This window comes from Phyllopteryx taeniolatus, chromosome 4, assembly GCF_024500385.1.
Source record: "Phyllopteryx taeniolatus isolate TA_2022b chromosome 4, UOR_Ptae_1.2, whole genome shotgun sequence".
Taxonomy (NCBI): domain Eukaryota; kingdom Metazoa; phylum Chordata; class Actinopteri; order Syngnathiformes; family Syngnathidae; genus Phyllopteryx; species Phyllopteryx taeniolatus.
The window spans coordinates 27,097,478-27,111,667 of record NC_084505.1 but is presented as its reverse complement, the minus strand read 5'-3'; the positions used below and the strand labels follow the sequence as shown (position 1 = coordinate 27,111,667).

Here is a 14,190-nt window from a genome sequence, read left to right as displayed (position 1 = left end):
AGCAACAACTGAAATCAAGCGTTTCTACAACCCCAATTCCAATGAAGTTGAGGTGTTGTGTTTAACATAAATAAAAACAATACAACGATTTGCAAATCATGTTCGACCTATATTTCATTGAATACACTACAAAGACAAGATATTTATTGTTCAAACTGCTCAACTTGATTGTTTTTAGCAAATAATCATGAACTTCGAATTTGATGGCTGCAAAAAAGCTGGGCCAGGGTCATATTTACCACGGTGTTACATCACCTTTTCTTTGAACAACATTCAAGAAACGTTTGGGAACTGAGGACACTAATTGTTTAAGCTTTGTCGGTGGTATTCAAATTAAGTCAATTGAAAGGGCTTTTTTCCAGTATGTGTGTCCTTTCCTGTGTATTAAAATAATAAATTGAGTAATCAAACACGAGTCAAAGTTTATGATATCCTCTTTAATATGCTGACATACTTGTTTTTTGACATACTTGGTAAAATAAAGATGATTCTGACATGCTTCTCTTTGAATTCCAAAGATTTATTCCAAATAGCATACATGCAACATTCTCGCATGAACCTTGATTTCACAGGGCTGAGTGTCGGTTACTGTGTGAGCACACTTGTCGTGAGTTCACAAAATGCATGGCATTTACCTTATCATGATCGCAGCGACTCGCTCCTCAATCGGGTGAGGTTCCTCTGCCCGTTTTGGGCCCACTTTGGCGGTGGGCAGCCGTCCTCCGCTTCACGTCCACCTTAATGTCTGACCACTTCTTTTTTTAGTTCAGCGTGTGCGCGCTATTCCGACTCCACGGCATTGACAGCCGCACACGCCCAAGAGGATTTCTTTCTTGCGGACCGCCACTTCATTGAGCAACTTCGCATTGAGAAAAATTCTTTTTCTTCATTACCTTGCTCATTTTCCTTTTTTTCTGATCATGCAGAGATCGGGATCTCAGGTGCAGGGTTCATTTAAATATGATTTGCATATTTAAACGTGTGCTTGGACAGGGATGGGTCGGCTACTCCAACACGTGCGTTCAATTCTATGTCGGTTGGCGGTCTCTTCCTTATTGTTGTGTCATGAACTCTGACCTTAAGTGAGGTAAGGGAGGCCTGCAGTTCTGTACAAGCTATCCAGAGTTCCTTTGTGGCCTCCTGGACGAGTCATTGCTGTAAGAAGGCATCTGAGATGATTTCAGACAGCGCATCTCACAGAGTAGGGGCGGCCACCGAAAAGGGCCGTTGGTCGTGAGCGGGAGTTGGAAGATGAATCTCTGGGCGACGGGGAGCCAGTGGAGTTTGCGGAGGACGGCAGCGATCTGGTTGCAGTGGCGGTTCTGGGGGGGTGGCTGAACACTGGGCTTGGCACCCCCTATGTGTGCCGATCAGCAACCGCCACTGGCAGGTGGGCAGCAGAGTTTTGAATGCGCTGGGATGTTTTGAGCGCTTTTGACAATAATCCCGAGAGGAGATTGTTGCAATAGTCCAGGCGTGGATGAGCGTTTCATCAGCTGATGCTGATGGTGAGAGTGATGAGTGAAGGTGGGCGATGTTTCCAAGGTGAAAGAAGGCTGTTTTGGAGAATATGCGCTTTATTTCCTGTTCAAATGAAAGTAGTTGTCCAAGATTATGCCAAGGTTACGGATGTGAGGGGAGGTAGTCGTCAATGTTTATGCGAAATTATAGGTAATATGGTTAGTGTTTGTGGTCCATTGATATGTTTATGTCTGATTTGTCACTGTTAGTGTGTTGGAGAGCTTGTTTTGTGGCGTTTGCAATTGTTCTGACCGGCGTCGGCCACCGTACGCAAAACTGTTGTCCGGGTTTCTGACGTGACGTCATTTTATGTTGCGACCTCAAACCGGAAGTAGATTTTCTTTCTATTTGGCTCGAACGCGGAAAGCCGAAAATTGTCCAAGGTCTCTTTACTTTTGCACGATAACAGCGGTTCAGACAAGGGGCTCATTGTTCCAAGTATCCGCGTCAGGGTGCGTAGACTTCGGCCTTCTAAGCCGAACGGACCCGCTCGCGTGTGTTAGCATCTTTTAGCCTGCGGAAGCTAACCGAGCGCAGCGGACCGAACTCCAAGCAGCCGCCGCATTCGCCTGGATTTTTTAATATATTGATATTTTTTGTGGTCGAGGCATGTGGAGAGCGACTTTGGAGGCGTTCGGCGTTCTTCTGCTGGCCGTCTTGTTGGGGAATCTCGCTTTAGCTTGGTTTCAGCTCAACAAGCACGAAGCGCAGGCGAGAGCGCAGCAGCAGCAGGAGCAGAGCTGCTTTTGCCACGTAAATCACTTGTTTGTTTTTTAACCACTTTAAACTCCCGTTTTCTCTCCTAAATGGACCATTTAAGACTTTCCCAATTGTGCAATGCTTTTTAGCAGGGAGCCATCCTGTATTTCTAATTATGATAATTACACATCCCTACAAGATTACGCGTAAGAACAGCGATGTTTTTGCCATTTAAGATGAATTACGTTAAATTCGTCATTTGTCTTAGCGTCACCGACCGAGATGATACTTTTTACTTGTATTTGTGTACATATATGACGTCAACGTGTATAGACAAGCTGACGAAGTGGACCAGCGTGGTGTAACGTGATTGGCTGAGGAGGCCGGAAGGAGGGGGGGGGGCTTCAGGAAGTGGAGTGACAAGTACACTCCAGACCACACGCACACGCACACATACAAGACGAAGAGTCAGAAAGTTGAAGATGTTACGAGCCGTTTGCGTCTTCCTGCTTTTTGTCACGCTCGGCGCTTTCGTGCACTCGCGGCAGGTCAGAGTTGCTATCTCATTAGCATATTTGATATTTGCATATGTTATAGTCATGTCATGGCGACTCACAGCTGCCATAACGTGCATTTGGAATAGGACATATCACGCTTCCTCCGTCACTTGTTGCTGCTTGTGTTAAACATAGTCATCATGTTGTCAAGTACACTTGACGCGTGTTTTGTTTTGTTTTGTGTGTGTTTTTTTTTTTTGTGTGTGTGTTACCATGTTGCTCTGTCGTCTTCATTTGCGTAACATATGGTACAATGTTCACAAATGTGACATGTAAACACGTCCTCTGTGACTTGATGTCCAGTGATTTAACATTTGCGGTCAACTAACTATTGTTTTAATAATCAAATAATCTGTCAATTATTTGTTCACAGTGCAGAAAATGCCCAAAGATAAATTGATGATGATTCAGTTCCAGGTTTGGTCCTAACAGCTGTCAGAAAATCGGCACAAATGTTGATTGTTCCTCCCCCCCCCCAAAAAATAAGACATTTGCAAACAGATGCTTTTACTTTGGAGAACAATCCTCAACATTTGTGCCGATTTTCTGACTGATGTTACTGACCGAACCGGGAACTGAATCATCATAAATTTTTGTTTGCACGCTGTCTGCACTGACAAATTGAAATAATCTCCTGTTTTTGAACAAAAGGAATATAAATTAAATGTTTTTATGTGATTTATTTTGTTTGATTGATTAAAAAAAAATCTACAGATTATTAAGAAAATAATAGTTAGTTTCAGCCCTACTAAACAAAAGAGAATCCATCTGCTTTCATGTAGGATGACAGAAAGCGGAGAATATTTACTCTCGAGAGGCTGAAATTTTGAGGATTTGGACAATTTTAAATTAAACAAGATCTCGAACTGATTCATCGATAATCCTGATCGTTGTTGAATAATTTGATAACGGATTAGTTGCCGATGAATAGATTCTCCAACTCCAGCTCCGGTTGGACGTTTTGGTCTTTCCAATGCTCCTTGTGAGTGTTTTCATTTTGTGTTTTTGTGGCGTTTGTCCCGTCCAATTACGGCTGAAAGTGCATCTGCGAATGTGGCTCTCCTTTCCCACATGACTGGGCAGTCTTGACTGGGCGGACTTGAATTACTACTTTTTTTTGGGGGGGGGGCTCGCGACGCAAAGTAAAAGAAAATAAACTTAAACAAGCAACGGCTTGGAAGTCTAAAAACTCTTATGTCGGGGGACACTCGTCAGCGGAGTTGCGGTGGTCAAAGCTGCAGAGTTGTGATGTCATCATCGCCCGACGAACCTCATTATGATGTAATCACTGTGCTTCAGCTGACGGGCGTGCTGGACGACTGCTTCTGTGATGTGGAGAGCATCGATGTCTTCAACAACTTCAAAATCTACCCGCGCATCAAGAAACTGACGGAGAAGGACTACTTCCGATACTACAAGGTACAGGCGGCGCCTCTCCGCTCGTGTGCACTGCTGACACTCATCGCACATTTCTTTCGTCTTTTTTTTTCTTAGCCCTTTCAGTGGCAGCCATTTCCAGAAAAGGATTTAATTGAATATTTTTGTGAGGGTGGGAACCAACCCCAAAAATGCTTATTGGTGGTTCATCCCTACTTATTCGAGACTTTTTTTTTTTTTTTTTTAAAAGACAAATCAAATTGTAATGCAATTATAATGGGCGTCAATTATTTGCGGATTTTCACTATTTGTGGTCTGGCCCGGTCGGGTCTACTGTATTTATACGCATTTTAAAGCTTGGTGAACCTCCCCAGCAGTGTCCGAAATTAACTTTTTGACTCACCGGCCAACCATGTTTTATCAAAATATGAACTCAGTTTACATATGGCTGGAGAATATATTGAAAAAATGTTGTCACTGCAATAATGGCATGTGCAACTTGTATATGTGTGCAGCCCTAATTTGGGAGACACAGCAAGACAGGAGACACAGCAAGATTAAAAAGCAATAAGAAAAAAATCAAGTCTGGCCTCCCTTTTGGTGCCACAGCATTCCAGTTTCTGTGCGATCACGTGTGCTTCTGTTGCATTTTTCATCACTCAACACTTTTAAAAGACTTTCAAGCAGCTTGGAGGCCCAAACGTCAGGCAGTCGACATTTCATTTGGTTTGGATTTTGGTTCGTGAAACTGCCGGGCTGCTTGTTGTGTTATGAGATTTTCTGAATCTTTTAAGCTTGTACTATCAAACCTGTTAAATGTTTGTTGTAGGGCTGTTCGATCCCGCAAAAAAAAAAAAAAAAAAAAAAAAATCACGATTCATCTTTTCATATCATCCAATCTCAATTATTATTCACATTTTTAATAGCAAGTTTTAAAGCATCTGACTGAAAACTGAGGACGCTAGAGGAGTTCAACATTTTAACATATTTTGTTAACAACACTCCAAATAGTTATAATTAAAACAGTAACCCCAACATGATATTAGCATAGTAAGCAAATAAAATACATCTAGAAAAATATGAGAACACTTTTCACTCAACAGTGCATCGAATGTGGAAAAATATAACATGAGTTTGAAGTCCTGAGTATTTTTGAGGAGAATGAAGATGGCACCCATCCGTTTTCCGTAGCGCTTCTCCTCACGCGGGTCGCGGTGGCAATGATTTGTGTAGACGTTGACGGACTGTGCACGTTCATCAGGTGAACCTGAAGCGGGCGTGTCCGTTCTGGCCCGACGACAGCCACTGTGCCATCAAAGACTGCCACGTGGAGCCCTGTCCAGAGGTCAGAGGTCAACAGCTGCCATCACATACGACCTTTTGAGCAGCTCATAGTCGATGCTGAACTTTTCCTTTTTCTCCATCTTTGACTGTTCCAGAGTCAGATTCCTGTGGGCATCAAGTCTGGGAATTACAACAAGGTGTGCACAGCTGTATACACACACACGTCACTGTTTTTTTTTTTTTTTTTGTCCTCTTCGGCTCTAGGTCAAGCAAAATGGAAAATATGCATCCCTTTAATGCCGGAACAGTTTTACTGTGTCACAGTGGAGTTTCCGCTTCCGCTGTGGTATTGTAATTGAGGTTTATTGAGAATCAGACTTGATCTGTCGAACAGAACAAAGTTTCTGGCAGGGAGAGAGAAACAAAGACAAAAGACAAAGTAAATCATTACATTATCTACAGCAATGAAATATTCAATATGAGTGTTGCATGGGGCTGTAGCGCTACACCCTGTGAGGGAAGGACAGGACAAGATAGAACAGGACAAGGACAGGAGAAGAAGCATGCAGGACCAGGGTTGTGAACCCGGCTGTACAACTGAAGTTCGATCGAGGGGCGCAATCGGGCCCAGGGGTCCATCCGAGAGCAACCCGGCGGACGGGACACCTTCCACACCGAGGGACCCGGGGCGGTCCGCCGGCCCCACCGAGGCGCCCCGACCACTGGCCGCCCGGTGGGGGCCGCAGGGACCCAATAGGGCTGCCAAACCAGAGATGGGTGTATGTGGTACATTAAAACATGGGGAGTGTGTGTGTTGCATTTAAAATCCAGGGGGGCAGGCGATCCGACACGCACATCCTCCCGAATCCCATACCGGTCCCCCAGGAACCCTTCGATATGCGTACGTGCCCAGATGTGATTAGTGAGAAAAATATATACAGTGAGTGATTAAGAGGCGTGGCTCCTGCAGGTCGGGCCCATCAGGCCGGACAACCGCCGACGAAGAGGGCCACCCTGCCCAGACCCACAGCACCAACCACGCCCCCACACACTCCCGCCAGCACCCACTAACCACCCCTGAGCGTGGGAGGTGGACCCCCCCAAACCAGTCAGGGAAAAGAACCCCACAGCCCGCAGGGGGCCACCCACCTCCCCCACGGGAAGAGGAAGAGGCGACCACAGCGGGACGCAAGGAACTGAGAGAAGAGGAGGAAGAAGGCCCGAGGAGCCAGAGCGGGGGACCCAGGCGGGCGCCAGCCGGCACCCGCGGAACATGGGCGATTCACCATCACACCGCCAGGAGGTCGCCCCAGTGGTTCCCCCCCACCCCCGAGATCAGGAAGGAGTGAAAAAAGTACCCCCGCCCCCCCACAGACTCCGGAACAGCAAACACAGGGACAAGAGGCGAAGATCCCCACAGCATGCATGTCTTCACCATGCAAACCCATCTCAAATGTGAGAAAAGAACAAGGAAATAAATAGAATAATAATAAAACAACAACAACCTCGAGAACAAAGAATATGGAATTCCATTGTTTACTTTCACACTTATGAAAATAGTCTACACGTGTCCCCGTTGATGTCAAACCTGTTGTGTCGTGTTCAGTATTCGCAGGCGGCCAACGGTGTGGCGGATATGAGCGAGTGTCAGCAGGCCCAAGAGCTGGGAGCCATCAACAGCACGCTCAGGTTGCGCACGCTCACACGCACGCACGCGCGCACGCACGTTGTGTTACGCCATATTGCTCTTACAGTTGCAAGCGGAAGCATTTTTGTTGCGGAACACACTGGACTTCTGGTTTTCGTCAGAGGGCCGCTTTGATGGAAATGGAAATAGTTGAACTAGTGATCATTTTATTTTCAAAAGAGGTTTGGTAACAAAAAATGCTCACAACATAAAAGTGAAAATCATTTTAAATTTAGAACTGATTTGCTTCAGTGGGCCAGATCTGGCCCCCCCTGGCCTTGCGTTTTACAAAACCTTTCCTGTTTTCGGTTAATTAGGATTAGCAAAAGTATTTGTATTTGCTAAGCGCCAGAGTAATGGCAGAAGGAGCAAATATAAATCTTTTTCATAATCCAAATTGACCTAAAAAAAGATTTTTTGTTGTTGTCTGATTTCATGTCAGACAATAAGAAAAAAGGCTTGCGTCTTTTTTATGTCGTGTATGTATGTAAACACTGTGCGTTTGTGTGTGTTCCACCTTGTTTGTTGTGTGTGTGTGTGTGTGTATACGTGGGGACTTGTGTGTATGCGTCATGTGGAATGTATGTACTTGTATTACACTCTGTGTGGGTTCCATGTGTGCGAGAGGCACACCATCTTTGGGGTGCGTGTATGTATTTAAACATCGGGTTCCAACTATATCTTATTATTGTGTGTGTGTTCCGCTGTATTTGTTTGTGTGCGCACAGTAATCAGAGCAAAGAAGCGTTTGCCGACTGGGCGAGACACGACGACGCTCAGGATCATTTCTGCGAGCTGGACGGTCAGTGCGCTTGAGTTGACTCGAGTCTAGCGCCGCCCACAGGGCAAAACATGCATTGCTGACTTGTTTGCGTGTATCTGTGTATCTTGTGCGTGTTCCAGATGAGTCGTCCCCAGACGCAGAGTACGTGGACCTGCTGCTCAACCCGGAACGCTACACGGGATACAAAGGCCCTTCGGCGTGGAGGGTCTGGAACAGCATTTACGAGGAGAACTGCTTCAAGTCAGCAAACCCTTTCCACGTGCAAACATTCACAGCCAGTTATATTCTGCCTTATGCAACTGGCACACATGGTGACCTCGTGCTAAATGCTAACATGTTCATCCGATGCTGAATGCTAGCAAGTCAAAGCAAAAAAAAAAAAAAAAAAAACTCTTGCATTGGGTCAGTCGTACGTCAATATGAAACGTCCTATGAATGGTCATTCCAATGACATGTCAATGTGTGCGTGTTGCGTGTGCAGGCCCAGGTCCGTGTACCGACCTTTGAACCCCTTGGCCCTGAGCAGAGGTGAGTGAACAGCTACACAAAAGAGAGTCAACATCGTTACAAGTACGACTAATACTGTTATGATCGCCGGCGCGCCGATGAGCTGAGAGGAGTCGAACGCCTCAAGGAACAGTAGATCCGTCCGGAAGGATGATGCGGAGGGACAACATTGGTTGAATTGCATTTAATGATGTCATTTCTGTATGTTTTTATAAAGTACAATCTTTTCCCTTCTTCAAATACACATGACAGCAATGTAGTTTTTTTCTGGCGAGAACGGATGAAAGGCGTTTCCGTTAACTTCGTTCATAAAAGCAATTCCGCTCTTTTTTTTGTCTTCAGGTGACGAGGGTGAGTACAACTTTGATGGGTTGCGATGACGTCATTGGTGATGTCACTGATGACGTCGTTGATGTGATTCCAGGCGAGAGCTTCTACGACTGGCTTGAAGGTAAACTCAAGGTTTTGTCACTGATGGATGAATTATTTTCTTCTTTTTTACTTTTGATTCGTCCTCTTGTCCTTCATTTAGTTTTTTTCCTTTTTTTGTAAATTCTTGTACCTGATTACTTTGTCTTCTTCCTCTTCTTTTTTCTTTTTGTCTTTTCCTGTTTCTATTTCTTCACCATTTCTTTTTTCTTTTCCTCATTTTATTCTTTCTTTTTTCATCTTTTTCTTGTTTTTTGTCTTCTCCTTTTTCTTCCTCTTTTCTTTGTTTTGCTGTCTTTTTCCATTTTCTTTGACTTTTTCTTATTCTTTTTCTTTTTCTTATCACTTCCCGTTTCTATTTCTTCTTCGTCCTTCTTCTTCTTCTTCCCCTTCTGTTACCGTTTTCTTGTTCCCCGTCGTCTTTGTGTTGTGGCGTGACATCGGCGGTTTGAAGGTCTGTGTCTGGAGAAGAGGGTTTTCTATCGCCTCATCTCGGGCCTTCACAGCAGCATCAACATCCACCTGAGCGCGCAGTACCTGCTGGACGGTAACGACGACCAATGCTAGTGCATGCGCCTTCCACTACTGCTTCAGATTTGAACATGTTCATCCGATGCTAAATGCTAACGTGCGTGCAGAGGGTTGGGGCAGGTCGGTGTGGGGTCCCAACGTGGAGGAGTTCCGCTCGCGTTTCGACACGGCCGAGACGAAGGGCGAGGGCACGCGGCGCCTGAAGAACTTGTACTTCCTGTACCTGATTGAGCTGCGCGCGCTCTACAAGGTGGCGCCGTATTTCGAGCGCGCCGTGGTGCACTTGTACACGGGAAACGGGCGCGACGACGCCCACACCAAAGAGCTTCTCCTGCAAGTCTTCCACGAAATCCAGTCAGCCGCTTTCTCACTTCCTCTTTGTCACTTCTTCGTGCGCCTCTTCACTTCCTGTGTGCTCCTCCTAGAATGTTCCCCATGCACTTTGACGAGAAGTCCATGTTTGCCGGACACGAGAAGGAAGCCAAAAGCTTGAAGGTAAAACAACAAAACAAAACATCCGGTATACAGCAGGGCTCGAGGCGAACTTTTTGCACCCAACTTAATTTTCTTCTTGAGACCGCGTTGATGCTTAAAGCGCGCTGGTTCGGACTCTCGGAATCAGGCCTGAATGTTCTGCTCCAAGACGCTGGCAACGGTTGTTTTCAACTCATCATCCGCGGCTATTTCCACTCCAAATCTGATGGGCCTACTTGGCCTGTCACCGTAACACATTTATAGGATGATATATTTTCACAGAAACTGTCTCCAGAAAGGATATTGTTGTTGTTTTATGCCGCTGATATAATGATGTTATAGCATAATGATTCAAATATGTTCTTTTAAGAGCAATTACCTTAATTCTCAAGAATAATGAACACTGGCGTTGAAATGTAGAACAATAATAGACTTTACACCGATTTTATCGGCCTTAATTAGCATTTTATGCTGATCGGCTCGTCGGCTTTAATGTCATAATTTGCCGAGCCGATCAATGACGTCATCGATCGGCTCCGCAAAAGACATTTATTCTGCGTCGCCGTCGGGCACAGTATATTCGAATCTAAAAGCTACTTTATTTTTTGCCTTGTCGCGTGTCTTTTGACGCAGTGCTGTAAATATCTGACGGGCAAAGAAGTTATTTAATAAAAAAAAAAAAAAAAAAAAAAACGTCGGCAGTGTGGGACAGACAAGACGTCTGAGACAGGTAACACGTCATGGCCGGAAATTGGCTCTTTCGCGATTGCACCGTGTCAGACTACTGCAATAAAATCTCGTATTCCGATACCACCGCATCCCGTTTTTTACGATCATTGGGCTTTATCTTGTGCACTCAAATGAGACCGGATACACACGTTACCGTGGGAACTATAACAAGAGTGGATCGCGCCGACTGTAATATAAGGACAAAATGAAGAAAAACGTGTGTTGGACAGGAGAGGACGTTCGTTTAAGGCTCGCTTGAGGTACGTTCACGTACTTTGAATACCATACGGCTCGCAAGCAGGCAACAAAACGTTATGTAGTCTAGCAAGCTAGTGCTAGCACTGACGGTTGTACCGGCATTCTGTCGAATCATGCTCTAAAGTTTCGGTGTGGGTGAAGTCATTTCATTACAATGAAGTCATTTAATTACAGTAAGTTAGCACCCATTCTTTCTGTCATGTAATGCTGGTTTGACCTGACTGGTTAGAATGCACGATCTGACGAGAGCAGTGATTTCCAACCTTTATGGAGCCAAGGAACATATTTTACATTTGGAAAAAAAAAAGTGGATCCATTCATGACTGTATGTACTTCCTCCCATCTCATAGAAGACCATTCATTTGTTCTGTCTGTCACTATGCCTCCCTGGCATGAATAGAGGAACAACGATACATTATTTTAGAGTCAGAATCATCTTTATTTTGCCAAGTATGTCCAAAAAACACACAAGGAATTTGTCTCGGGTAGTTGGAGACAGTCGATTGGCAGAGAACACTTTGGAGACAGAAAGACATTGAGGAAAAAAAAAAACAGTCACTGAGCAAAAAGGGTTGCTAGTTATCATGAATGCCGCTCAACTTTCTGTAATTGTACAGCTACCGCTGTCAAAATACCTCGCTTGGAGTACGCTCGCGGCCGTATTTCAAACACACACACGACCACGGCCAATCAGAGGGGGTCCCGCCCTTCACGATCTCTGATTGGTTTTGAGGCCACGATGGGTTTATTGTGTGTCTGCTTTCAAAGTCGCGGAGATTTTTTTCTTCTTCATCTGGCTGGCTCTTATTTTTTTTTAGGCGCACCATTCATAAATTGGGGCGTATGTGCGTTCAAATTGGCCACACCCTAAAGGGAGAAAGTATGTAAAGCCTTTGGAATTTCTTCAATTTATGCATAAATTGGTCATGAAATGTAGTCTGATCTTCATCTAAATCAGGAGAGAGAAAAAAAGTCTGCACAAAGTAATACCACTTAAAGAATGTTATGTTTTCATATTTTTTGAAAAGTGAATCTCTAGGCTACGGTTTCTCCAAGAGCAGATGTTCAGACTACATTTGGTGACCAAATAATGCAGACATTGAAGAAATTCCAAAGGCTTCATATGCATTTTCCTCCCACTCTACGTGCAGACATGTTACGACGATGATGATGATGATGATGATGACGACGACAATGTGTTTTTCACGCAGGAAGAATTCCGTCTTCACTTCAAGAACATCTCCAGGATCATGGACTGCGTCGGCTGCAGCAAATGTCGACTGTGGGGAAAACTGCAGGTTCCATTGGGCACCACCGACAACACGACACTTCACATTACACGACGACACTACACACTGCCGTGTATATGTGTGTGTGTATTTTAGTGAGTGCGTGCTAATCATGATGTCATAACGTTGACACCCCCAGACCCAAGGCCTGGGCACAGCCCTGAAGATCCTGTTTTCGGAGAAGCAGATCAAGAACCTTCCGGAACGTTCTCCCTCCAAAGGCTTCCAGCTCACCCGCCAGGATGTTGTCGCCTTGATCAACGGCTTCGCAAGGTAGGCCACGCCCACCGCACCCCTTTACTGCGTGGACAATGCCCAGATTATATTACTTAGTTGGAGTGGTGGCACCAGTGAGACACACAATGTCGTACTTGCACCAGTAAAAAGTCAACTGTAACCTTTTTTAGTAAGATATCTTGCATTTCAGTAGCGCCCAACTGATTTAATTGACTGTTTTGGTGTGTGTGTCTCTCTCTCTCTCTCTCTCTCTCTCTCTCTCTCTCTCTCTCTCTCTCTCTCTCTCTCTCTCTCTCTCTCTCTCTCTCTCTCTCTCTCTCTCTCTCTCTCTCTCTCTCTCTCTCTCTCTCTCTCTCTCTCTCTCTCTCTCTCTCTCTCTCTCTCTCTCTCTCTCTCTCTCTCTCTCTCTCTCTCTCTCTCTCTCTCTCTCTCTCTCTCTCTCTCTCTCTCTCTCTCTCTCTATATATATATATATATATATATATATATATATAAAAGCCTTTCCACAAGAGATGTTATAACTACAAAAGGTGGACCGATGTCGTATCAATTTAACCCTAAGGATTAAGAATGGGATGTCGCTTAAGTTCATATCTGAGTCAAGGCAGGTGAGGCAATATAATAAGAAGAAGAAGAATCACCTTTTATTGTCATGAACATGCATGCACACGAAATTTGTTTCTCTTGCATTTGACCCATCACAGTGAACACATACACACGTTAGCGGAACACACCGGAGCAGGGGGCGGCCGAAGTGCCCGGGGAGCATTTCGGGGTATCTGGTCTCGCTCAAGGACACCACAGTCGTGAGGCCGGGGGATGTGGGCGGATGGTCCGGCCGGGGTCTCGAACCTTGGTCCCCCACGGTGGCAGGCGACGATCTTAACCGTTGGGCCACGGCTGCCCCCCCCGTAGTTTAATTACTTGGCCGAGTGCTACCAGTAAGACGTGTATTGTAAAGGTAAAAGGTATTCTCTTAACTACTGTACTGTGTTTCTGTGCGTCAGGTTGTCCACCAGCATCCATCAGCTGCACGACTTCCGGATGATGCTGAGGGAGAACAGGTAACAGGAAGTAGCCCGACAGCTAACAGGGAGGGACAGGAAGCGACCCGCCCGTTTGCAAAGTGGATGCGCAGGCATGTAAGGGACATGTTTGGGTCACTTGATGACGGTGAAGTGCAGACAGTGAGACTGCGTGCGTGCGTGCGCTGTTGCCTTGTTCTGCACAGCAAAGAAGAAGATTTAATTATTCTAATTTTTATTTTTCTAAATAATATTTTGTTGTGTTTTAAGATTTCTTTTTTTGTTAGGCAGAAATGAAAAGAAAAAAAAGAAAAGTCTACCAAAGAATTTGAAGCTGCCTCATGTACTTTATTTGTGTTGCCTTGGACATGATCCACTTGACGTTTATTTATTTATTTTTTTTGTGATCAATAATTCCTAGTGACCATTTTGTCTGCTTGAAAACATTAAAACAATCCAAAATTGTTTTTTTCAATGAGGGGAGTAGCACAGTAATGTTTTTACTTTATAAAAACACAGAGTAATAACAAAGAAGTAGAATGTAAAGCATTAAACAGCTTGTGCATCATCATCAAATGCTTCATTTCCTTGTTCTGTTCTCACGTTGGCCAGAAGGGGGCAGTACTGTATAATGCGCGCGCGGGCGCACACACACGCGGCTGAAATAAGTATTTAACACGTCACCATTTTTCTCACTAAATATATTTCCAAAGGTGTTATAACCCTGAAAATTTCGCCAGATGTTGGGAACAGCCCAGGGAATCCATACATACAAAGAAAGTAGAACAAAGAAGCTCAGAAA

The 14,190-nt window shown here is 44.8% G+C and overlaps 1 protein-coding gene across 1 annotated transcript; it reads left to right on the top strand.

The window, feature by feature from the left end:
• Positions 1–1,822: 1,822 nt before the first annotated feature.
• ero1b (endoplasmic reticulum oxidoreductase 1 beta) lies at positions 1,823–13,964 on the top strand. Its single transcript, XM_061771069.1, has 16 exons — positions 1,823–2,274; positions 4,077–4,196; positions 5,416–5,499; positions 5,594–5,635; positions 7,045–7,127; positions 7,854–7,927; positions 8,029–8,149; positions 8,391–8,441; positions 8,578–8,588; positions 8,841–8,867; positions 9,300–9,392; positions 9,484–9,730; positions 9,802–9,871; positions 12,049–12,135; positions 12,266–12,399; positions 13,371–13,964. Exons 1-16 carry the CDS (start codon positions 2,131–2,133, stop codon positions 13,429–13,431), a joined length of 1,449 nt encoding a protein of 482 aa, XP_061627053.1. The 5' UTR covers positions 1,823–2,130; the 3' UTR covers positions 13,432–13,964.
• The last annotated feature ends 226 nt before the right edge of the window (positions 13,965–14,190 follow it).